This window comes from Diuraphis noxia, unplaced genomic scaffold (genome assembly GCF_037042655.1).
Source record: "Diuraphis noxia isolate RWA-SAM2 unplaced genomic scaffold, SU_Dnox_SAM2 contig0003, whole genome shotgun sequence".
NCBI classification, from domain to species: domain Eukaryota; kingdom Metazoa; phylum Arthropoda; class Insecta; order Hemiptera; family Aphididae; genus Diuraphis; species Diuraphis noxia.
Window position 1 is genome coordinate 18,227,914 of NW_028301713.1, and position 24,812 is coordinate 18,252,725.

A 24,812-nucleotide genomic window follows, 5' to 3' on the forward strand; every position below is an offset into this window, starting at 1 on the left:
TTAATGTTGGTCTACATAGGTGGTGTGGGGGACTTTGCCCCCCCCCCATGGCTCTGTGATGTATTCACAGATTTAGCATCCCACGTTTTAGAGATCTAGTTGCGCCTATGAGTAGTTGGTTCAAAGAAAAAAAAACTATTGAAACGTTACCAACATTGCACTATGATACCAAAATATTGAATATTTGTATAGTAACATTTGCTTGTTACGGATCAACGTCGACAATCATAATATAGTTAATATTTTAAACCAACAATGTAGTGCAGGAGGATCAGCTAGTAGGTTTACATTATCAAATATGAATTATTTGTATTTATTATTATATGCACTGGTTTCACGATATATTGTTATACATAGCCTTTGGACTGCTTTACATTTGCACATTATGTATTTTTCATTTTTAGGTAAACGTTGGTTGTTGTAGCTTTGATCTTAAAAGTTGAAAAATTTGAGTACAAACTATTAGTATAACTTTTGTTATTGGTAAAGAACATATAGTAAAATAAATACAAAGTAATTAATCAAAATCTTAAGAAAAAAGAAAGTAGAATTTATTTAATTTATTTAAGAGTTTTATGAAACATTATTATTATTAAGCATGCACATTTGTTTGCATCATACATTATTTATTTATATTATAATATTATATATCATGTATATTGACAATCCCAAAATATCAGTTAGTGATTTCATTTATTAAATAATTATACATTTATAACTAACTAATAAGTTTTTCTTAGGTATTCAAAAATGTTTTGAGCCCAATTGGTCTATCGGCCTAAAAATGTATGGAGCACAATTGGTATATAAAAAGATCATTTTAAGCGCAATTAGTAAACTGCCATTGGTTCAAGCCTTAATATTTAAATTAAATTAAATTGATTTATCTGTTTCCAAAATTAGCTAATGACAATATTTAAATTGTTTTGTTAGGAAAAAGTATTAACCTACTAAACAAAACATATTATAGGTGTATGTAGTTAATATATTAATAAAATCAACCATTTCTAACAATGACAAATGATACACTTTATTGGTCGGCATCAAATCCCATTAAGTAGGGTATACTTATTTAATTTAAAAAAGATACAAAACAACATCATCGTGTACCAATCAAAAATAAATTATATAGAATGTACCTACGAGTTTGTTTGAAAAAAAAAAATTAATTGTAATACAAGATAATTAATATCTACAATTTTATTATTGGTCACAATAATTTAAAGAACTAAACAACAATATTATAGACAACTAAATTAATTTAGTTAATTGGAATGATTTTGATTATTTGTATTTTGTATAATTATATTTAAAACAAAAAATTGCACATAATTAATATCTATTACTTTGACTATCACATTTTGGAATTTAAGAATAATCCGAAGCCTGTCGATAATTAAATAAGTACAGAAAATAGCACTCAAAATAATGGAAATGTATGGATATTATATAAATATAATATTAAAGGAGGCATAAGATAATCACAGTACACAAATAAATTCTACAATAAATTGGTAACTATGTTAATTAATCACGTTTCTTGCTTTCTGTTTTAGGATACTTGAATATTAATCCTAATTGTATCAAACACAATATGACAGCAACTATATTTTGAACCTGTAAAAAAAAAAGAACTTAAGTATAAATGTGTATTCAAATAGGATTTTTTGTCATACCTTGATAAATATATTGTCTATTAACAACCCATATATTAACCACAAGAATCCAACAAAAGCTCCAGAAGAAATCATTGGAAAAGGTAGCATTGATGCATCTTTATTTTTAATGATATCATTCTGTAAAATAAATTATCACATATAAGTAATAGACAAATAGCTGATATTTAATAGGTGTCATTTTTTAGCTCTACAAGAGAAGAAATTGGTTTCACTCATGAGATACATTATTTATCCCACTCTCAGACACACTGGCTGATATGCTGTCATATGTGCAAAAATGAAAAAATATTTGTTGAGGCACGGGATGATGTTTCTCCTGTTGGTCTGAGTATAAAATTTCCCATAAATATTGATGGTATAGAATAAATATAAGTTCTAAAATCTATTTACATTTACAAATAAAAATATTCCTAATTTAATCTTGCTTTAATTTCAAATTAATTAATTTTATAATCTACTGTGCAAAGAAAGGTTTATGATAAAAAACAGAAAAAATATTATTTTCATGTAAATAATTAATGATAATACGACAATACCTGATAATTAACAACAATCATACATGTTTTTTATTTTTAAGAAAATATATATACATATAAATGATAATAAGATATTTCATATATTTATATAATAAAAATACTTAGATAAATTTACCAAAGAAAATAAAGGAGCCCCGATAAGTGTCAACATTAATACTGTGAGAATAACTCCAAAACGATATTCAATTAGTTTTTCATCTTCAATTGTCGAGTACCCCCATAATACACCAGTGAATAATGTAGCTTTAGTTAACATTGAAAATAATGGTTTCTAAAAACATAAAACTATTATAATATCTGGTCATAAATTAGATATTAAAAAAGAACAGTAATTTATTTACCGAATCAGCAGTATAAAAATAAAAAACTAAAAAATAAATAAAGTTTAATATAAATCCAAAAATATTGACTGGTATAATATTAGGATCATTCATGAGTAATCCATTTTTGATCATAAGTATGGACCTAAACATATTAAATTATAGTGATTAGATAAAAAAGTTAATTGAAATAATATAATACTTACATAGCCATACCTCCAACAAAAGGTGTAGGATCAATATTCTTGGTGTTTTTATTTTTTATTATATCTCGACATATAAGACTGAAACAGTGAGATATAAACTATTTAATGTTTACAATTTGAAGCTAATCAATAAATCATAAATATTTGTAAGTTTTTTTTGTCTTGTTTTATTAAGGTTAAAATGATATATAATAGGTTAACTATTAAGAATAAGATAAGTGTTAAATTAATAACTAGATGGAAAAAGGTTTGAAAAAAATATATATCAATAATTATATTACTTGAATAAACATATATCAATAATTATATTACTTGAATAAACATATACATAATATGCAATGCAAATACATTCTAACTTCGAAAATAATTAATTTATTATTAGAAGTTTCATTTAAAATATTGATTAAGGTTTTTAAATAAAACAATAATATTCAAATAGATTTTTTTTTTCATTTATTAATTATAATTGTTTCAACAAAATGTTTGTTTTTACAATTTTTTTTTTATATACATTTATATTATTTATACATTTCATATATAGAGTAATACAATTTGTACATTATTTTATTTTTTAGTAAAATGAATTTAAATTTGAGTTGTTTAGTTAGGTCATTGATCTGATGATACCAATGATGAAGATGATGAGGATGATTCTGGAGGTAGCCGTAGCTTTAGTCTGCGGTTTTTAGTTATTTTCCCAATTTTGAAGTGAAGGGCGCCTTCTATTGTTTTTAGTTTCGTGTGCATTTTTTTAAATTGTTCAATTATCCATGTGTTTATGTAAGGTATACCAGTGTCATTATGGAGTTGTGTGTTTCGCATGAACCATGGGGCTTTAAGAGCTATTCTGAGAAATTTATTTTGAATCGTTTGTAATTTTTTAATTTTTGTTTGGGATGCGGCTGCCCATATTGGGCATGCATATGTAATTAGTGGTCTTATTATTGATGTGTATATTAGAAGAGTGCATTTTATTTGATGTGTTGAGCTGTAATTTATTAGGGGGTATAAGATTTTCAATCGTGTATAGGCTTGGTTTAATTTTTTATTTATATGCATTTTCCATGTTAATTTTTCATCAAGGTATACTCCGAGATATTTAATTAATTGATCTTTATTATTCCATAGTATAGGCTGATTTTTGATTTTTAATTGGGTTGGATTTGTATATCTTTTTAGGCTAAATATTTTAGCTTTGCTCTTAGTTGGGTTAAGAGCGAGTTTCCATCTTGTGAACCAGTCTGAGATTTGATCTAAAGAAATTTGAAGATCTGTTATTGAATTTTCAAGATTTTTATTTTGTGTTAAGATAACAGTATCATCTGCGTACATTGCTAATTGGCATTTTTGTGGAACTGGGATATTGTAGCAAAAAATATTAAACAAGGTGGGCCCAAGGACCGACCCCTTTGGGACTCCTGCTTTTATTGGATGTTCTTCAGAGGTATCAGTATCTATCCCTACTTTAAACGTGCGATTTGTGATAAAAGAGGCTATTATATTATATAGATAGGTTGGCATTTTTAGTTTTGTTAATTTGGACATAAGACCTTGGTGCCAGACCTTGTCGAAAGCCTGTGCGACGTCAAGAAAGGCAGTGGTTGTGTATTTTTTATTTTCAAATCCATCTACTATTATTTCTGAGATTCGCTGAAGTTGATGACATGTGGAGTGGTGAGGTTTGAAGCTGAATTGGTGATGTGGAATAATTTTTAGGTATGGTTTCATTCTGTGTAGCATTATCCTTTCTAATAGTTTGGAGAGGGTAGGTAGCAGATTAATTGGTCTATAGCTTTCCGGTAAACTGTTTGGTTTCCCAGGTTTGTGTATAGGAATGATAGTTGCTTGTTTCCAGGTATTTGGAAAATATCCTATTCTTAAAATGGAGTTTAAAAGACTGGCTAAGAACGCAAGTGCTTTTGGGGTAAAAAAAATAGATTTAAGGGTAATAAATACTATATGTTCAAGTTATCTTAGTGTAATATAATTATTCTATGGCAACATATTTGTTAGTAATTATACACATGAGCATACTTTGGAATTTTGTAAATAAGTAAAATTAGTTTATACTTACCAAGTACAACTAAATATTATTAAAATCGAACACACATTTTAAACTAAACATTTGCAACTAAGATACACTTTAAAAAATTGGATTACAAGCATTTGTACTTGAACTAGTAAATTATCGACTATAATTTTTAATTTCACAGTGGATACTAATTAAATATTATATCATTTTTATGTTTACATTTAATTTATATGCTGTCACTGAGTAAAATATATTCTAAACAACTTTTGGCCTATGCCTATCGAATAAACAATATATCATACCAAAAGATTTACTAGCATTTTTATAGATGCTTAAAAACTAACAGCATAAATTTAAAAATTATTTTCATGGAACATAGAAGAATTCAATTTTTATAATGCATAAGTAGTTTTGCATTTAAACTTATGAGTGTTATTTTTGAAAATGTTTACACTTTAAATCATTTCCTCGTCAAAATGAGTCATATTTTATGAATAAACAGTTAAACAAATTAATTAGCATATTTATTGTTTGTAAGTTATTATCAATTGCATACTATTATAATATACCTACTCTGTTCAAGTGAAGAAACGTAGTTGGCAACCAGTAGGCATAATTGATAGATAATTGACCGAGGTGGAGGTGAGTGGTGACAAACGGGTTATAAGATTATTATAATTAATAAAACAAACTTTTACTCCTTTTTACTTAATAATTATAAATAATCTTTAACTACTCTTAATTAAATATGAACATGACGGAGTACTACTAATAATAATGTGTCGTTCTTTTATTAATGTCATTTAATACACCTATGATTAGATAACTTATATTAGACGTCATATCATTAGCTAAATTCTAATTTATAGCATTAAAGTATTTTTGGCACTTCAATTTTAACACTTAAGCTTTTGTAATGATATTTATTCAAAATACTTAGCTTAATGATTATTAATTATCAAAACATTATATTTATGTAGCAGAAAACTTCAGTCTTATTAATTATTATTGATTAGCAGGTAAAAAAACTCAACATTTTTAATATCCCAGCATAAGTTTCAAAGAAAAATATTTTAATTCAATATAATATAATATGTATTGTTATATTAAAAGGACCCCTTACCTACATGTGTAGTCTCCATCTTATACGTGCGTAACATAACAAATTTTACACTCAGCACTTCACGTTTAGCTCTGTTAGTTTAAAATTTAGAGTTTATTGACCTCTTATAAAAACTAATGATAACAACCTAGATAAAATCTAGGGCCTCATTATATTTTAATTTTAAAGAGATTTATGAGTATTTTAAAAATTTTAATTGTTTGTATATCTTAAGATACTCATAACTCGCTTTAAAATTAAAATATACTATAAAGCCCTTGTAATGCTCTAAATAAGCGGTTCTCACTATGCGGCACACTTTACAATTAAATTGTACATTCTAAAATCTAAAATCCTGATTCCAAGAAAAACATAAGTGTTATTCATGAAATTATCCTAAAATACCCTTTCCTAACAAAATATCCTGTTTCATTTTATTGTTATTATTATTATTTTTTTTTTACTATTATTCACTAAATTCAGTGAACTGCAGTTGCACATTTTTATATTGATAGTTATTATTGTTAAAAATGTAAAATGAAGTACTATTATTGAATAGCTTTTTTTTTCAACCAAGCCAACTAAGCTTTCTTATGTATACCTTCTACTATCATACTTATTGTAAAAATATTTTAAAAAGATTGTACAAATTAAAATAAGTATGATGATAAATAAATAAATGTAAGCGGCCCACAAGTAATTTTCAAAAATTATTTTTTGCCCTTTCTAAAATCCTAGTGAGACATAGTTTGCGACATCCTCTTAAGAGGACACCACACTTGCATGTGTTGTCTCTGTATTACACATATGCAAATTTTCTTATTTTGGTGTAACTCTAAAACAAATGACCGCAGATAGAAATTTTCCCTGAATGTTTATATAGGCATTTTCTATATTTGATAAAATTTTCAAAATATTTTGATTTGTTTTGAGCTATTAACTGGCATTTTAATTTTTCAACTTTTTTAGTTTTTTTTCTATAAATATCGATAAACATTTATTTGTTAGGTAGAAAAGCTTAAAAATTTAATACAAGGCTCCTAATATATTTTTACAATAGCAGTTGAAAAATAAAAGAAATACACAGTCACAATTTTTTTTTACAAGCATTCAAAGTTCAAATTTCGACAACATACGTAAAAATCACGAAAATTCGCAAATTATTTTAAGCTAGAAATTCATAAAAAATTGTCGGTACTTTTCGGTTATCATACGCCAACGGTCGGCCGGCAGACTGCGGCGGCGGTCGGGATGTACCGATTCCGCAATCGTATACTATTATATTTATCTCAATGCTTCCATCATAAAAATATTTTTTATATATAATAATTTTTTTGGTATTAATACTTTATTATTTTTTTTTTTTGTATTGATGTTTTATTATACTTTATTGGTATTCATATTTTATTATAATTTCTTTTTACTCATATAATTTCATATTATATTATTTTATTAAAATAAATTATATTTTTGGCAATTATTTATTTATTCGTATGGCAATGAAACTTGACAATATTGAGATAAATATAATGGAATACGAGAACGGAATCAGTATATCCCGACCGCCGCCGCAGTCGGCCGGCCAACCGTTGGGGTACGATAACCGAAAAGTACCAAATTTTCTTTTTAAATCTAAGATTTGAAAATTTTTAATAATCTATAATATATCCAAGACAGTCGACAAATAAACTGTCTCTGCTCAGAATCGTTATTCGTATAAAATGATATAATATCATTGGATTCAAATTTAATTCCATCCATTACCCAGTAACTCACTTGTAAACTACTGTATAGCAGAGCAACATCCACGACTTACCCGCTTTTTTATATAATTTTAATATATGTTTATTGTTTATTATTTACTACATATTAGGGTACAACTATTTTTTGTGTGTGTATCATATTATATAAATTACATATTTGTAATTGTTATGCTATTTTAATTTTATAATGTCATAATTTTTAGAGATAAAAGAAACTAACTGCCTACCTATTTGTGCATTTATACTAATAAAACTCCAGTTTTAGAATATCACAGAATCCAAGATAATTATTTTGACTCGATAAGATATACATTTTATTTTATATTTATTATATTAAATTGATTGTACTCCTCACAGCTTACATAAAGAATATATTTAGTTGACTTGATTAGAGCTTAATCCAATACTTTTCATTGAACTATATTTAAAATTTTAATACTTGTTTTTATTTAAAATTTTTATTTTTGAGCAATGGCGTATGAATGTGTTTTATTACGTTGAATCGCAATAGTTTAGTTTTGGGAGAACGCTCTAAAATTAAACCATGTATTTCCATTTTCCAATATTATTATTCACACAGTGCGTTTAAAAGCCGCATTTATTAATAAATTAACTTTTAAGATTAACACATTTTTAAAATGCGGTGATTTGACATTCAAATCATAGGTACACAATCACCTAGTGAGTAATATGTAATGTACTCTAATAAAATTTGTTAATTTTGCCGTTTATTAATGAAAAATAATATTAAAATATTATTTATACTATTTAAATATTATTAATTAACTGTTGCAGACACGCATATGTGCTATGTATATCATATTATGTAGTTTAACCTTTTGGTAGATTAGAGTATGTTTAATTCAGTTTTAAAAGTATGTGTACAATTTATTTTCTTAGCTGTTTTACTATGAAACAAATTATTTCGATTGGAATTTTGTTAGTAATCAGTAATCACAGAATAAATCATTATTTGTGTTTAACATCTTCAGGTGGTAATTTCAAGTTACTAAATAAAATAATAATAACATTATAGACACCCATTTTTCTTTTGAAGTGGATAGATGAAAATATAGTTGGCGCCCTATAAATATGTATATTTTTCCCGCGCCCCTTATTGAAGATAGCCAGAACAGGCCAATTCATATTTTAAAATGCTCATAATTCACTTAAAAATTAAAATATCATAAAAAGCCAATTGGAGAATATAGATAATTTTCTTACCTAAGTTTTATAATAGATCAATTCATTCAAACATCAAAACTAACAGCAGACTAGTGAAACTGGTGAACAAAAGTTTGCTGTCATCAGCAGTGGTATATGTGTTTGATGGAGACATTACATGCGAGTGCAACATTCTCTTAAAGCTAACAATACAAAATTGATTCTATTGAATGTTGACTTATTTATGTTTTTAACATTTATAAATCGAGATAGTAGTTGGTACAACATATACTAGTTCAGTTCTCTTAAAAGGAGCAAAATAGTAAAGTCTATGGAACTAGCTAACTAGGTACATGAAAATATCTTTATATATATTTAATAGGTAGCCAATCTTAATTCTTATAATTTATTCAAGTACCTTAATATAACCATATTATTATAATATTAATATATTAAATTAAACTTTATTTAGATGTCTTTTATTTTTTTCTATTACTGATATATATATATATTGTTAAAGTATAAAAAGAAAAAAAAAAGAAAACCATAAAAATTATTAACGAAAGTATAACTAACAACTTATACGGTTGATATGCAATCAAGTAAATAATATTAGTTTCTTAATATAGTATTAAAAAAAAGCAGTTCAAATCTTGAGATGAACAATCAATAGGTACTCTAAACTTAATAATCTACTACTTATATATATATATGATTTTGAGTATTAAAAAAAAATAAAGACTAATTTGAGTTAATTTAAGTATGGTAAAACACTGTAAGTATTACTTTATAATTTATATTAAATTATGTACTTACACAGGAGCAAAGAATGTTCCAATAGTTGCTATAGCAGCACACTTGCCAACAATGTCCACGAGACTCATATTTTCTATATTAATATGTAATCTATAAAATATTATGATTTGATTTTAAAATATATGAATACAATTTAAAATTTAAATACAAAAAGTTATGATTTTATGGTGAACCAACCAAGAAACAACTTTAAATCTTATACTACCTATAAATAGAATACATATACCAATATAAAATAATTGAAAAGATAACTAACGGAGCAACGATCTAACTAATACACTTACTATAGAGAAATAAATAACATAATAATAGTTTGAATACCTAAATACACAGGAACATGAATTATTGAAGTGGCAACGAGCAGGACCACTTATGTGGTTGACCTTCGGATGTCGTAATGTCTTTTTTCATACTCTGGCAAAAAAATATTTCGATTGATACGCTTGTAGGTATGGCATGTAAATAATTTATGGGAGGGATATGAATAATATTCAAACATAAACGGACAGTCTCATAGCAGGAAAAAAAATTTGTAAAAAGCGAACGCCAATCGCCAATACATTTTATATTTTTATGTAACTGCATAGCGTAGCGTACACTACTACAGCGCATGTTGGTTAGACGTTAGACACTAGCGTCTAACACGGCTGTGGCTCAAGATAGTACCACAGAAAAATAAGATATTACTATCTATAATCCATGGCTAAATAACTTATTTAGCCATGCTATAATCTATATTATACACCAAAAAGTAACAAGGTAATAAAAGTTTAAGATTAATAAGACTACCTATCCCAATATTAAAACGTCACTAATAGCACGGAGGGCTAGTACGTCACTAATAAAACATTTAAAAACTATATAATTATCTAGTTGCAAATTGCGAATTTATTATGTTTTTCTTCCAATTGAATTGATATCTCATGTTTGATGTATTATTTTTTATCATGGACTAAGATATCCATGTTTTTTATGACCTTATCGGTAACTATAACTGACAAGAGTACAAGACGTAAAGTAAATATTATTATTGTAATGTTGAACAAAAGTTGGGTATTATTGAACACTTGAGGAACAAAGAAAACAATCGAAGTGCGCTTCGTTGTCTACAATTTGGTGAACTTTTGACGGCGATTCACATTAATCATTGTTAGTTAAATTGTTTCTATCAGGGATACGACTATCACTTGAAACTCAAACAACCATCGTCGAAGATGGGTGCTTTATTTTCACTGTGCACAGTTGGTCAAGTGAGTGTTGTTATTAATTATTGTGCGCAGTACCTCACTTACCAAAATATCGTAATACATTCAACTTTTACATTTTTAAGCTGGCATGCTGTTGCGGTCAAGCAGCATGCTCCCTCTTTGCATGTTGCCCGTCATGTGGCAATTCTACGTCGACAAAAGTGATGTATGGCCTCATGTTACTCGTTGCTATTGTTTTAAGTTGCATCACACTTGCACCCGGACTGCAATCGTTTTTACAAAAGGTGATTCAATTATTTGTATTGAATACTAATATAGGTACATACTTAGTATATTTTATCTATGTTTTATGTTTAGGTACCATTTTGTGAAGGTGATCACAGCTCTGGTTTAACTGGTAACATTGTCAATAATATATCTGGTGTATCAATCGATTGTAAAAATGCCGTTGGTTACATGGCAGTATATAGAATTTGTTTTGCTATGTTCATATTCTTTTCACTTATGTCATTTATTATGATGGGTGTGAAGAATTCTAGAGATGGAAGAGCCCCCATACAAAACGGGTATAATTTTATGAAATTTATTTTCAGTTTTACTTAAGTTCATATATAAGAAAATAAGGTACTTCCGTGTTATCTCGACTACCTTAGGTTCACAACCGTGTTATCTCGACTACCAAAATATTTCCAAGACTACCTATTATATGATTAACCGTGTTATCTCGACTACCGCAATTTTTTAAATAATAAAAATATATAAAATATATAGGTTAAATTTAGGCATAAAAATGTGTATAGAAAAAATCGTAATAATATAATATAAAAAATTAATAAAAAAATATATAACATATATAGGTTAAATTTATTCTGAATAATAATATAAATCTATTTTGAAACACGCTAAAATGGCATAAAAATGTGTATAGAAAAAATTGTAATAATATAATATAAAAAAATTAATAAAAAAAATATAAAATATATAGGTTAAATCTATTCTGAATAATAATATAAATAAAAATGTGTATAGAAAAAATTGTAATAATATAATATAAAAAATAAAAAAAAGTAGTTAATAATTTTTTTGAGGAGGAAAGCAGGTTTTAATATCCATTAAAGTTCTTGTTCACACCACTTAATACTAGTCATTTCATTTGACCACCCATATATAAATCGCACAGCAGACGTAAACGATATTCGTGATTTCGCAAACCAATTACCATTACGTATATTTACCTTTTTTTGGCAGTTTTTAATTTTACATTTCCAAAAGATTTCTTTTCCAAAATACAATTTTGCCAAGTGATTGTTCGGACAAATCCGCGCACTTGGCAACACTCCGCATTCTTGGAGAAAATTAACAGCCTCCTTCTCGGACGATGGCAAATTAAAAAAATTCATATTGGCTAAACGATTTATTTAACTAGACGTAGCTAATACGGAAAATAGGACGATTGTCGAATGACTGACGAAATAAAAACCAACATAAAATGGTTAAAGTCAACTAATTGGCTACATATGTACCTACATTGTACATTGAAGACAAAATTAAATTGTACATAACAATGATACAGATTACAGTTCGGGAATAACCAAACAGAAAGTGGTTAATGTCAACTAATCTGCTTATAGTAGGTAGGAACATTGTACATCAAAGACAAAATTAAATATTGTATATTACAATGATATAGATTACAACGCAGGAATTACAGTCTACGGAGGTAGTCGAGATAACCCGGATGATTCCAACAGGTAGTCTTGGGAATATTTGGGTAGTCGAGATAACACGGAAGTACCAAAAATAATAACATATTTTTTTTTATTTCATTAGATTTTGGGGATTGAAATATCTCATTGTATTTGCTGGTATTGTCGGTTCATTTTTCATAGCACCTGGAAGTTTTAGTCACATTTGGATGGTTTGTGGTATGATTGGAGGTTTTATTTATCTCATCCTCCAGTTTGTTCAAGTTTTAGATTCTGCTCATTCATTGGCTGAATCATGGCTGGACAAATGGGAACAAACTGAAGATAAAAGATGGCAAGTTCTACTTCAATATCATATAATAACTTGTTAAAACAAATTTTAAATTGATAATTTTTAGGTACTTTGCATTACTATTTACTACAATAGTATCATATGGACTAGCAATTACTGGAGTTTTTATTATGTATCACAGTTTTACCCAGGTAAAATTAAACAATGTTAAATTATAATATCAGTTTTCAAATTTGTATAATTTGGTTTTAGTAATAATTACACTACATACTCCACATGTATGCGTAAATAATAATTAAATGTCCATGATAAATATTTAAAAACATTTACTTATGAGTTTTGGTGTCGTCTTTTAATAAAAAACATTTAATATTCTAAAAATGTTATAAACTTTAGTTTAATTGTTTAAAATTATTCAATTCTATAAGCTAAAATACTTTGATAAAAATCAGTTTATTTTTATTCATCATTACAATTTGGTTGTCTTATTACACATGTAAATATTTATAAATAATATTTGCAACAATTTTTAGATATAATTTTATAATTACTAATTACTCAATAAATAATACATGTACTGGCATTGTGACCACTTGTAAATGTGTTCATAAATATTTTAAATTGTGCATTTTCATTTCCCATTATTATTAATTTTTAAAACTGTATTTAAATTTTTTTAGGAAAATGGGTGTGCTTTGAATAAATTTTTCATCATATTAACGGTTGTAATATGCTTATTTATTAGTTCAATTTCAATTACTTCATGTGTACAACGCGTTCATGAAAAATCAGGTTTATTGCAATCGTCTATTGTTAGTTTGTATGTGGTGTATCTTACTTGGTCGGCACTCAATAGTGGTCCAGGTAATATCTTATATATTTAACTTTAAAAAATCTGAAAAAAACAATTTGTATTAATTATCATTTTTAATCAGAAACTCAATGCAATAAGAGCTTGTCAGAAGTCTTGAGTCTCTCTAAATCAGATGGTTCTAAAGTTCATTTGGGTTCAGAAAATTTAGTTAGTATAGGGATTTTTGTTTTATTTGTACTATACTCTGCTATAAAAACAGGATCATCCTCAAAATTCTCTATGAGTAATTCTACGGAAAGAAGTGAGTGTTAATTAGTGTTTAATACTTTAGTATAAAGTTCATTTTTAAATTTAACTATTGTAGTAGGCAATGATAGTGATCTTGAAGGAGGACCTGTGTCGGACAATGATCAAAACTCTAGTAAACTATTTGATGATGAAAAAGATGGAGTTGCTTATTCATGGTCATTTTATCACTTCACATTTGCAATGGCAACTTTATTCTTAATGATGACACTCACAAATTGGTATTCGTAAGTATTAACAATTATTTTTATAGTTAATTTATGATTCTAAATGTATCATATATTAATTATATTCATGTATTTATATTTATTTATTTTATTTTTAATTAGGCCTAACTCCAGCTTAGACAACCTTCATCCAGACTATGCTTCTACATGGATTAAGATATTATCTTGCTGGGTTTGTGCTGGGCTTTATGTTTGGACATTAGTGGCGCCAATTTTATTACCAGATCGTGAATTTTAAACTTCATCTTCATTTAAAGTATTAAATAAGTTATATTACGCTCATCTAATAATATTTTTAGTTTTAATTTTATATCTATACAATATCAAACTATTATTATTTAATTTTTATATAATAGCTGAGTGATATGTTTTAAACATGAAAAATTATTCCTGTCTATTCTACTGTGTTTAAAGCAATTACAATTCATGATCAACTTAAAACATTAAAACCAATTTTTTTATGTAAACATAATTTGTATTTAGTTGCTTATAGTTTGATTATGTGATTAATACAATTAATTATAGTACCTTAATTTTTAAATATAGTTTATATAATTTGTTATAGATGACACTTGAACACTTGAACAATTCTCAATATTTTTAAATTTTATAAAGCATTTTATTTAAAAATATTGAAGTAAATAATACAAAATTAATTAAATGATGTATTTTATGCAATTGCTGACATTAATTTGTTAATAATTTTTACTGATTATGTTGTGATACTACAAAAGTTAAATAAATGTATACATACTTAATTATCTTATTTTAGAGTTATGTAGTCTTTTATTGTATTATGATTTGATGCGTGGTACTTAAAAATATATACATTTAGATTTTCTTGATAATGTTATATGCTATTCATTTTTATTTAAGTTCTATTTCAAATTCCTAGCCGTTTAAAATCTACAAAATTCATTACAATTTATGTGGTGTGATTTAATTATTTATTTTATTTAGAATTAGCTGAATATACAGCTTAAAAAAGTAAATTTAATGTAATGAGTTAAATTGAGTATTGATTTTAATAAATTAAATCTAACAAAATATATCTGATCAAGTACGACACATATGTATTAAGCCATAAATAATGAATATGTCTTAATATTTTTAATACATCAAATTAATAAGATATTATCTACTTTCACTCTCTTCAAAGTATTGGCATGCTTTATGTAATTTTAAGTGTCGAGCATTAAGTAATAACTATTAATTTTGAAGTATCTACAGAAAACAACAATTTTTTTTTCATCATCTTGTTTTTTGAAAAAATGTTCATTAGACGAGAGTTTCATGTACCAAGCCCCTTTATTTTCACCACTTAACATTTTGGTACTGGTACATTATTTGTTGATTCTTTCAGTTGTTTCACATTTTTCTGAATTTAACTGATATATTTTGTACCTGGTGACTGAGTAGAATATATTTTTTACCATCATTTTTATGTGAAACGTTTCGTACAATGAGTGTTGGTGTAAGTTTTTGGATATTTTCAAACGATTGATATTGAACATAAGATGAATTAATAAAAATCAATACTTTGGTTGTTTAAAATTTGATATTTCAACACTACCAAAGTGATTTTAAAAATTGAAGATAACAATATTTGTGTCACATTAAGCAATTGTTAAAATACCTCTATGGTAGTAAAACTAAAAGATAATATTTTGGCTCCAAGTTGGCCCGTTTTATGGTAGGTAGTAGGTACCAACCCCTAATTAAGCTGTTGTTCTAGCGGTCTCTCGAGGATAGACGAGATACCATATATTTGAGTATATTATTATTTACATAATAAACAATGGTGGCATCAAAGAAATATTACAAAAGCTGTATACTCGGAGTCGTTGGTTCAAAAAAAAAAATTAATACCAGACCCTCGTTCAATCCTTTGCCCATTTCATAATCATAGTCATTAAATAAAATTACTCTCTAAAATCAATGATTTTACGCAGATGCTTATATTTGTTGATAATAATTAATATCTAAATATTTTCTTAATATTATTATAAAATGTGAAAGAACGTGGATAATAGGAATAGAATTCCTTTTTATTGCTCGTCCACTCGAGCGATCACTTGCCTTTTAAACTGCAAAATATTGCCCGAATAAGTCGCATAGAAAAGTAAATAAAAGGTTTGTCGTTTAATATCAATATTTGGATTAAACTATAAATTTCCGAATCAATAACATACAAATAATACAGCTGCCCATTGGGATAACTAGGTGGGGTTTAAGACGTTTAGTTCTAAATTATTTAGCTGATTTTTTCCTTATATATTTGTTAATCTAAATAAATGAAAACATGGTCCTTAAGTGTAGCCGTGTAGGCGGTGGTGGATCTAGGATTCCTTTATGATGGGTGGTATGCTGATAATAAAACTCTTTATATACTAAGGTACTTATCGTGAACAACTTCGGGGTAAAAACAAATTTCAAAATTAAACGTTTAGTTCAATGTAATACCTGATATCTGAGTAATTTATAATGAAAAAAGTTCAACAAGTAGGTACCTACTGCGTGTACATTTTTAAAAATTCTATCGTTCACACAATGAACAAGGTAGGTACCTACATTCGTACATTATTAAAGGAAAAATGGCGTTGTGCATGTTTCCCGTTTGGAAGCTTGGTGAATCATATTGGATAAATATTGATGTAAATTTACATTTTTAAAAGCCATTTGTAAATATACTAAATTAGTAGTGCGGTTTTGAGGTCAAACAGACCGCCATTGGTTTTTTCCAAGTTACTACTATAACGGATAGGTAACATTTTCATGAAGAAGAATACGATATCGACGATACGTATCGACTGGGAATAGTTACGTACCGACTCGTATCGAAGTCTCTGAGCCCGATACAGCTGGTCGGTACGAAGTACAAGTTGGCAGTTGTAACTTTGTAAGAGACGTTATATAAAGATCCATATAAGTATGTCAAGTAGAAAAAGGCAGTTAAAAAATTTCTGAGAATACCGAATACGGCGAAATAGTAACATGGTATGACTTAGGTATGTTGTCAGTGAACACGGTAAAATTCTAAAATCTCTAAGACCTTATAATTACTTACACTTATATAATAATATGCATTTAAAAGTATAAATATATTGCAACAGCCAGTTGAGTCAATTAATATATATTCTGTTCGGGTAAATGAATAATTTCATAAAAATCAGTAACCTACCTACCTACATTCAGTTCAGAGCGGCGAAGATGATGCGTTATAGAAGATTCAATATTTTTGTAAGTTTTTTATATTTTTTTGTGGCGAATGGCCTATTATATTATAAATATTTTGAAACGGACAAATGCCGTGAATAATTTAGCACGCAATGCATAAAATACACAAAGCAACTATACAGCAGCTCGTCGGCTGTCGAGTTATTATTGTTTATTCATTTATTGGTACGCCGCGGCCCACTCATAGAATATTAATAATAATTTTTGTAAATCGTATTATAAAATATAACAGTACACCCTTATGTCCCGTAAAATTCAACAATGATTATTTATATTTTACGCGTACATTTTATTTTAAACAGAAAGTTAAAAATTAGGTATATAATCTATGGCGATTGCCAAAGTTGTTGACTTTCGAATTTCATTTGAGAACTCAAATCTCAATAAGCATTATTTTCTCATCAGATTTGAAATTAACAGTGTTGCCATTTTTAAAAGGTGTAAAAAGCTTGCAAATACCTACCTATCATTATTTTAAATAAAAGCCTATATAACTGTACAGTTACCAAATTAATTTAAAAACTAAATAGGTATAATGATTTAGTTATAAATTAAATTGAGGGGTTTGAACTTATAAGTTTAGAACATTAATAGTGCCATGTCAGTTGGCAAACCCAAGTACAATACTCAATTGGTAAGTATTATTTTTCATTTGGTTTCTATTTATACGAATAGTTTTAGTTTATTTCATAACTTAAAGAAATGTTTTATGTTGGTAAAAAGCAAGTACCTATAAGATTAATCTCATGTAAAAATTTACAAAAAAATTTCAATTTTAAAACGCTCAAAATTTGGTTCAAAATTAATATATGTTTGTGGGCCCTGTGTATAATATTCTTATACCTTTAAATTTGATTTTTCATCAATTGAATCTAATGTTAAAAAACAGGTAAGTGAATGCCTCTGCTGTACAGGGTAGTTAATAGTTGGTTACTGTAATGGATGGTACCTAGGTATTAAATTTGAATTCTATGATGTAATATCATTGTATACGAAAAACGATTCTGAGCAGAGATGATTTGTCAGTCTATGATATTTTATACTAAATTAATTACATTGTTATTAATTTATTATTTCAAATAAATTAGGTACCTATAAAATACATTTCAAATTATAATCAAATCAGATTAATTATGTACCCGACTCACTTGGTCATTAATAGTATATACAATTTATTATTATATAAAATATAAGTCATTATAATGACATTAACTATAGTTAATATATTACAAATATTATAAATTAAATATATTTTAAATTTAAATTTCATTAAAATAAATTAGAATATTAAGTATACTCTAGAAATTTGAAGTACCTACCCAGGAATAATATTTTTAAATTACAACAATATAATTAAAATTAGTATTTTAATATATTTGGTTTTCTTTAATTTTTTTTTTTGTTTTTGTTTTTCTCGTTGCTTTTAAGAACTACTTGCAATTTTAAAATTTGACCTCCTCAATTCACCAAATAGATTCAATTTTCAAGAGAAGCTATTGAAGTTGAAAATCGAAACATTATTTCAACAACTTATCGTGTACACGGACACAAAAAAAAAAGTTTAAAAAAGCACACATATCATAGTAAAATCAATACATTCATCGTTCCGCTTAGAATCTAAAATTTTAAAACACTACACGAAAAACGAAATCTTGTGAACGTAAAAATTAGTATATGTTCGCGGAGGTAAGTAAGACGGACTATATTATGTAGACGAAATCAACACATGCGGGTATAATGTCCTCTCGAGGCTTACCTAGCTATTTGAAGTACCTATTTTGAAAATTTAACTGAAATAGGTATATAGGTAATTATATTTTTATATCAATATAAATTACGTATATTGGTGTATATAAATACATTGGCCATTTCGAGTTTTTACGAAACAAATACAAAAAGAAAAATTATATTATTTTTTATTTCTAGTCTGGTTGAACTAACATTATAATAATATATTATACAGTAAGATTATTAAATTACAAAAACATAGCTTCTAAATCATATTAATTTGATAATATACCTACGAGACAAACGCTTTAAGATATCCATTAACCCTTTGCCGACCAACGGGACTTTTGAGTCCGCTGTGTATTTTGTCCATTTAAACATAGGTAAAATAAATTAAGTACTATCTGACCATAGTGACTTATAAGTCACTCCATTTTTAATCAATAATGTTCCCGAAAATTTTCTGTGAAATCAATAGATAGCGTTAAATACATCACATAACAAAATAAATATAGTTTAGCCCATAAAATAAATATCGATATTTATATAAATAGCCACAGCGCGAACCAGTATAGATAAGCAATGGGTTTTATTATTATTCTTTTCGTTATAATCCCGAGAAACAGAACGTACCATTGAATATCATTATTATTGTGTATAAATATGTGTTTATTGACAATAATCACAACGGACTTTGAAGTCCCTATGGTCTATTGCGACATTTTTATAGTTTTGACGAATATTCTCAGTCAAGCACTCGCGCGCCAAGTATATTGTTTATACGCATGCTATTTTTTTCGCTCTTGAGTGTTGTTTGTTCATTTATTAATTATTATTTACTCGTTAATTTTTTTAATTTATTTAATTGGTGAAATGACTATAAAACTATAAAATGTCCTACTGTAGTTAATGATTATAATAAATACATGGGGGGAGTAGACAAAGCAGATCAATTACGAGCTCTATATAATATCAATAGAAAATCAAAAAAATGGTGGCATAGATTGTTTTGGGGTGTTATTGATATTATATTTGTCAATTCATTTGTTATTAATAACAAGCTTAGTGAATCAAAATTAACCGTTCTTCAGTTTCGAAGAGCAGTTGCCCAAGGACTAATAACACAAGGTAAATGTGGCCTAAAAAGAACAACGGATATATCTCCAGGGACTTCAAAAGGTAGACCATGTCTACAACCAAGAAGGGGCAAACAGTTGTTTTCAACAACTTCAGATGTGAGGTTAGGGAACTTAGGGGCCCACTGGTTACAATAATTTAGTAAAACAAGAGGTAGATGTGAAGTGTGCAGCAAAAATAATATAGAATCTAAACCATATACTAAATGTTCTACTTGTAATATTTTTTTTATGTTTAAATGAAAAGAAACCATGTTTTAATGAATATCATTCAAAATAATGTGTTCATTTTTAAAATTATAATTATTATTTTTTTTTTTTATACATTACTATTATGTTTATATATTTTTAATAAAAGTCTTATTATATGATAAATTATGAATTGAACATTTATAATATTAAACATAGTAACCACTCAATGTTCTTAATATTAGTCTGCTATATAAAAAAATTGACCATTTAGTTTTTGATACTATAACTATTTTCTTTAAGTTTATATTGTTGTTAATTTGAAACATGAATTATATACATACTTAAATGGTCATTATATTTTTAATTAATTAATTAATTAAATTTTAACTAATTACTTATTATTATTACTTATTTATCATAGGGAATAAGAAAATAGTAGTGTCGTAACTGACCATAGGGACTTTTAAGTATAGTCCTTAAATGACCAATGGGACTTATTTGTCCCACTCCTTAAAAAAATATTAAAAAACCTCCAATTTTAAATTTCTTAATTTCTAAATTCATCAAAAAAATAATAATTTATAAAGGTGCAAAAAAAAAATCAAATTTCTATCACCATTTAATGTTGGTCTACAAAGGGTTAAAGTATAAAATGTATTACATATTTATACCAATTGTATAATATATCTATAAATATGAAACGTATCGTCCATCTCGCATACTAAAGCACAACATTAAATAGAGAGAACGAAGGGAAACAAAATGTCGGTGAGCATGTATATCGGGCGTACTACGCGGGCGCTACATGCGGAAAACCCCGTCACCACCGGATACAAAAGTTGTTACCCCTTCGTGTTCCGTTTTTTCCAGCACGTCTTCCCCTCCTGAAGGGGGTCGCCGCAGTTTTCATCCGGACACCGAATCGTGAACGTCACACCGAACCGCTATACGCCAGCACGACGAGACATGATTCGTAAGACTATATTATCAGGTACTATAGTACTTTGATGTGATGAAAAATCATTAGAAAAAAAAAAAATGTTTTGGATTTATCAGTAGGAAATTAGAACTTTTAGAATAGATTTGATTTCACTTTTGATGTTTGATTTTTTTTTTTATGAATCAATGCAATTTGAATTTTCTAGAATGCAGTCTGTATTCGCTCTTGGTATATTAGTTTCACGATATTAAAATATTTTAATCTTGTTTTGGAAATTAAAGTTAGCGTTTATTTTATTTGTTTTAAAAGATTGTCTTCAGTTTTATTAAGTTCAGAACTATCCATATCCGTATGATTGAGCGATTAGAAATTTCATATTTTATTTTAATATATTTATATAATTAAATTATACAAAATAAACAATATGTTATCATTTAACGAAAATCAACAAATACTTTACAAAAAAATACTAAGTGTTGTTATTGCTGCTCTCGCAAAATTACAGTTTTATTTGATTAATGATTTAGATTAAAAAATAACTATATTAAAAACTAACAATATTATTACTTAATATAAGTAAGGTGCCTACTTATATCTGAGAGTAATAGTGCATTTTTTTATTATAAATATTTTTTAGTTAAATGAATATTTTAATGTACAAATGTATTATATTTAAAGAATGTTAGGAATTCATTTTTTTTCTTTTGAACAGAACGATGAATAACAAATAACAAATAACAATATTTATTATTTTATAATTTATAGTTTATATTTAGTTTTAAACAGTTATTTAAATAACTTATTTTTCACACTATCAAATAATTACATTATGATTATGAATATACTATTATATTTAGTACAAATGCTAATGTTTAAAGTATTTTTCATAATTTGTATACGTTTTAATTTTACTACGTATGCTAAAAAAGTAAAAACCACATTTTATGTTTCCACCCCGTGTTGAAATTAATCGATGTACCTACATAACTTAGAATATTTGAATTTAATTTAAAATGCCAAAGAGTTTTTAAATATTCCATACAATCTTCAGAGACACTTATAGTATGATATATTTTATATTGTTCTTCATAAAAATTTAAAAAAATGTTTCATTCTGAATGAATTAGGTTTAGATAATTATCTCGACGTTTTTATTAGTACTTTTACTAATAATACTATTTCTTATAGTATATTATTAGTAATTAAATGTTCAATTTTATAACTATTATTAACAATTATTATTATTATTTTTTTAAATATAATAAGTTTATTTAATAATTCTCTAAGCGTTTTCGTTATTTTTCATACTAAATCTGTTAGTATAATAAGTAGGTACTAAAGGTATTAAAATATATTAATTTTTAAATTTATTTCTTGGACGTACCTAGACATCGAAAATATTATAAACATTTTTTTACAAATTGCGTACAATGAAATAGATCAAATTCCTGAATGTTTATTGTTGTATTTAATAACATGTTACAACATTTTTATAACATGAATAACTATGAAAAACCTTTTTTTTATATAGATATTCATTGATCATTATCTCTTTTTCTTTAAATTTGTATGATATTATTATAATTTAAGCTAGTCTAATTTAGTTAGTACCTATGTCTTATATTTTCTGATGAGAGTATTTTTTAAATTTTTTAAATATATAGATAATATTGATCACCGCGATGATACACCAAAATACAATTTTGACAATTTGACCTAATTTTATTATATGTATATAGTATATTATGTTTCAAAAATTAAATTACATACGACAAATTACTAATAACATAAATGATATGAACTCATAAAAAACAAACCATTTAACCATAAAAAGTTATAAATGAAAGTTCAATTTAATTGTAGGTTAAAAATTCTTTATTATATCAATAAGTTAGATGACCTTGTATGTCAGAAACACTTTGATTTAATAAAAATAAAAAAAAAATAAAAATGTAGGTATATTTTGCAGGATTGAAAAAATATACATTTTTGAATAAATGGTAACTTAACTATTAAAAATAGATTTTGACAAAGACAAACTTATATAGTTTTTAGAAGAAGTTGTAATTGTTAAATTAGGTATGTACAATATCTATTAATGTTAAGTTGAGCATGTGCAATAATATTATTTTTGTTGAATTGGTGGAAATTATTTGGTATTTTTCATATTTTACGCCACAAAATCTTTTTAGAGAGATTATTAAAAGTTAAAGATAACTATTGATGATATTATCATGTATAAAATTATACTATAGTTGAATAATATATCGAAATATAATATTACCCATTATACCCAGTTACCCATAACTATATATACTGACTGGCTGTTAATATTTATATAATAGGAAATCGCTCTGCTGTTTGCTATATAGGTAGTAGGCACTAGGCTTCACGTTGGCCTTGTAATTATGTATCGGTAGTTTACGAGGGGTAATAGAATTATGGTTGAATTTGAATTTAACAATTTTTTTTAAGTCGTAAGTTGAAATAATTTTTCTAAATATCATATTACATAATTGCGTTATTAAATATAAAGTCAATATCGACGTAGGGCCCTATAGAAAGGTGTGAATAGGTTCGTGATATAATTATTGGAAAATTAAACTAAACATTTTGAACTTTAATAATAGTAAATACCTAGTGTCAAATTCCTGTATTTAACTTAATAATTAAGCTAATTGTTTACAAAGTTTCTTTTAATAAAAAAAAAAAAAAAAAACTTAATAATGATTTAAAATAAATTAGTCTAAATATTTTAAAATTTCATTAAGCATACAAAGTTATAATTCAAAGAAGAAAAGGGGAATGTTCCAAGTTTCTCTTTTTGAATTACAATAAAATATTAAAAATTATTTGTGGAGAATAAATTTAGTGATGTTTAAAGTAACATTGCATGTATTTAATATACTATGTATTTAAAAAATGTTATGTTATTTAAATTTGGTAACATTAATATTTATAAATATTAGATAAGTATTTTAGAATCTGACCGGATGACTGATATAGAGATTATTGTCTTTACAATAAACTGTTTGTTGCAATAAACTATTAAACGGACAATTTTCAACCTGAACAGGCTCATTTAAATATTAATTAAAAAAAACAGAAACGACTTGCCAAAAAGTTTTTTGTACTGGAAAGATAATTAACCAACAAAAATGAGTCCAGTATAGCATAGGTATTATTAGTGATGATGGTGTCAGGCGTTTTATCTGTTTCCGTCCATACCTCGAGACTAAAGAATATCTTTTCCTGTTTACATTGTATACGTTGAAAACTAAGAATATTTTTCATTAAATTAAATTAAAAATAAATTATAATTATTTATTTATTTATATAAATTAAAACTTTTAATCTTGATACTAATTTTTAATTAAAACCATTTTCATAAAGAACAATGAAAATCTG

At 26.3% G+C, this 24,812-nt stretch overlaps 3 protein-coding genes across 7 annotated transcripts in view; 2 read left to right on the plus strand and 1 right to left on the minus strand.

The window, feature by feature from the left end:
- Positions 1–529: 529 nt before the first annotated feature.
- On the minus strand, positions 530–10,237 carry LOC107162077 (sugar transporter SWEET1-like). Of its 4 annotated transcripts, none has more exons than XM_015508789.2 (7): positions 9,940–10,237; positions 9,619–9,708; positions 2,742–2,819; positions 2,557–2,680; positions 2,331–2,486; positions 1,677–1,796; positions 530–1,617 (listed from the first exon to the last, which is right to left on the minus strand). In XM_015508789.2, exons 2-7 carry the CDS (start codon positions 9,684–9,686, stop codon positions 1,528–1,530), a joined length of 636 nt encoding a protein of 211 aa, XP_015364275.1. In that variant the 5' UTR covers positions 9,687–9,708; positions 9,940–10,237; the 3' UTR covers positions 530–1,527. The 4 variants fall into 4 exon arrangements, with proteins under 4 accessions (XP_015364275.1, XP_015364278.1, XP_015364274.1 ...); XM_015508792.2 differs by having other exon boundaries at positions 9,903–10,237; XM_015508788.2 differs by having other exon boundaries at positions 9,824–10,237.
- A 379-nt stretch (positions 10,238–10,616) lies between these two features.
- Serinc (serine incorporator TMS1) lies at positions 10,617–14,712 on the plus strand. 2 transcript variants are annotated; one of them, XM_015508782.2, is made up of 9 exons: positions 10,617–10,868; positions 10,949–11,110; positions 11,184–11,392; positions 12,657–12,866; positions 12,931–13,015; positions 13,505–13,688; positions 13,760–13,939; positions 14,006–14,171; positions 14,274–14,712. In XM_015508782.2, the coding sequence occupies exons 1-9, from the start codon at positions 10,833–10,835 to the stop codon at positions 14,407–14,409; spliced, it is 1,368 nt and encodes a 455-aa protein (XP_015364268.1). In that variant the 5' UTR covers positions 10,617–10,832; the 3' UTR covers positions 14,410–14,712. The 2 variants fall into 2 exon arrangements, with proteins under 2 accessions (XP_015364268.1, XP_015364267.1); XM_015508781.2 differs by having other exon boundaries at positions 10,619–10,868; positions 14,003–14,171.
- A 6,633-nt stretch (positions 14,713–21,345) lies between these two features.
- Positions 21,346–24,812, plus strand: part of mtd (TLD domain-containing protein mustard) — a 185,872-nt gene continuing 182,405 nt past the window's right edge. Inside the window, exon 1 of the mRNA XM_015508808.2 lies at positions 21,346–21,455. The gene's annotated coding sequence lies outside the window, so the exon portion shown is untranslated. The remainder of the gene's footprint in view (positions 21,456–24,812) is intronic.

What these genes read in the sequence shown, in the direction of transcription:
- LOC107162077 (XM_015508788.2), bottom strand. An exon ending in GGAACATTCTTTGCTCCTGT is followed by an intron (nt 2,820 to 9,618) that starts GTAAGTACATAA and finishes TCACTGTTTCAG; the next exon opens with TCTTATATGTCGAGATATAA. An exon ending in TTTGTTGGAGGTATGGCTAT is followed by an intron (nt 2,681 to 2,741) that starts GTAAGTATTATA and finishes TAATATGTTTAG; the next exon opens with GTCCATACTTATGATCAAAA.
- Serinc (XM_015508781.2), top strand. Translation starts at nt 10,833, where the DNA reads ATGGGTGCTTTATTTTCACTGTGCACAGTTGGTCAA. An exon ending in CACTGTGCACAGTTGGTCAA is followed by an intron (nt 10,869 to 10,948) that starts GTGAGTGTTGTT and finishes TACATTTTTAAG; the next exon opens with CTGGCATGCTGTTGCGGTCA. An exon ending in TGTATCACAGTTTTACCCAG is followed by an intron (nt 13,016 to 13,504) that starts GTAAAATTAAAC and finishes AAATTTTTTTAG; the next exon opens with GAAAATGGGTGTGCTTTGAA.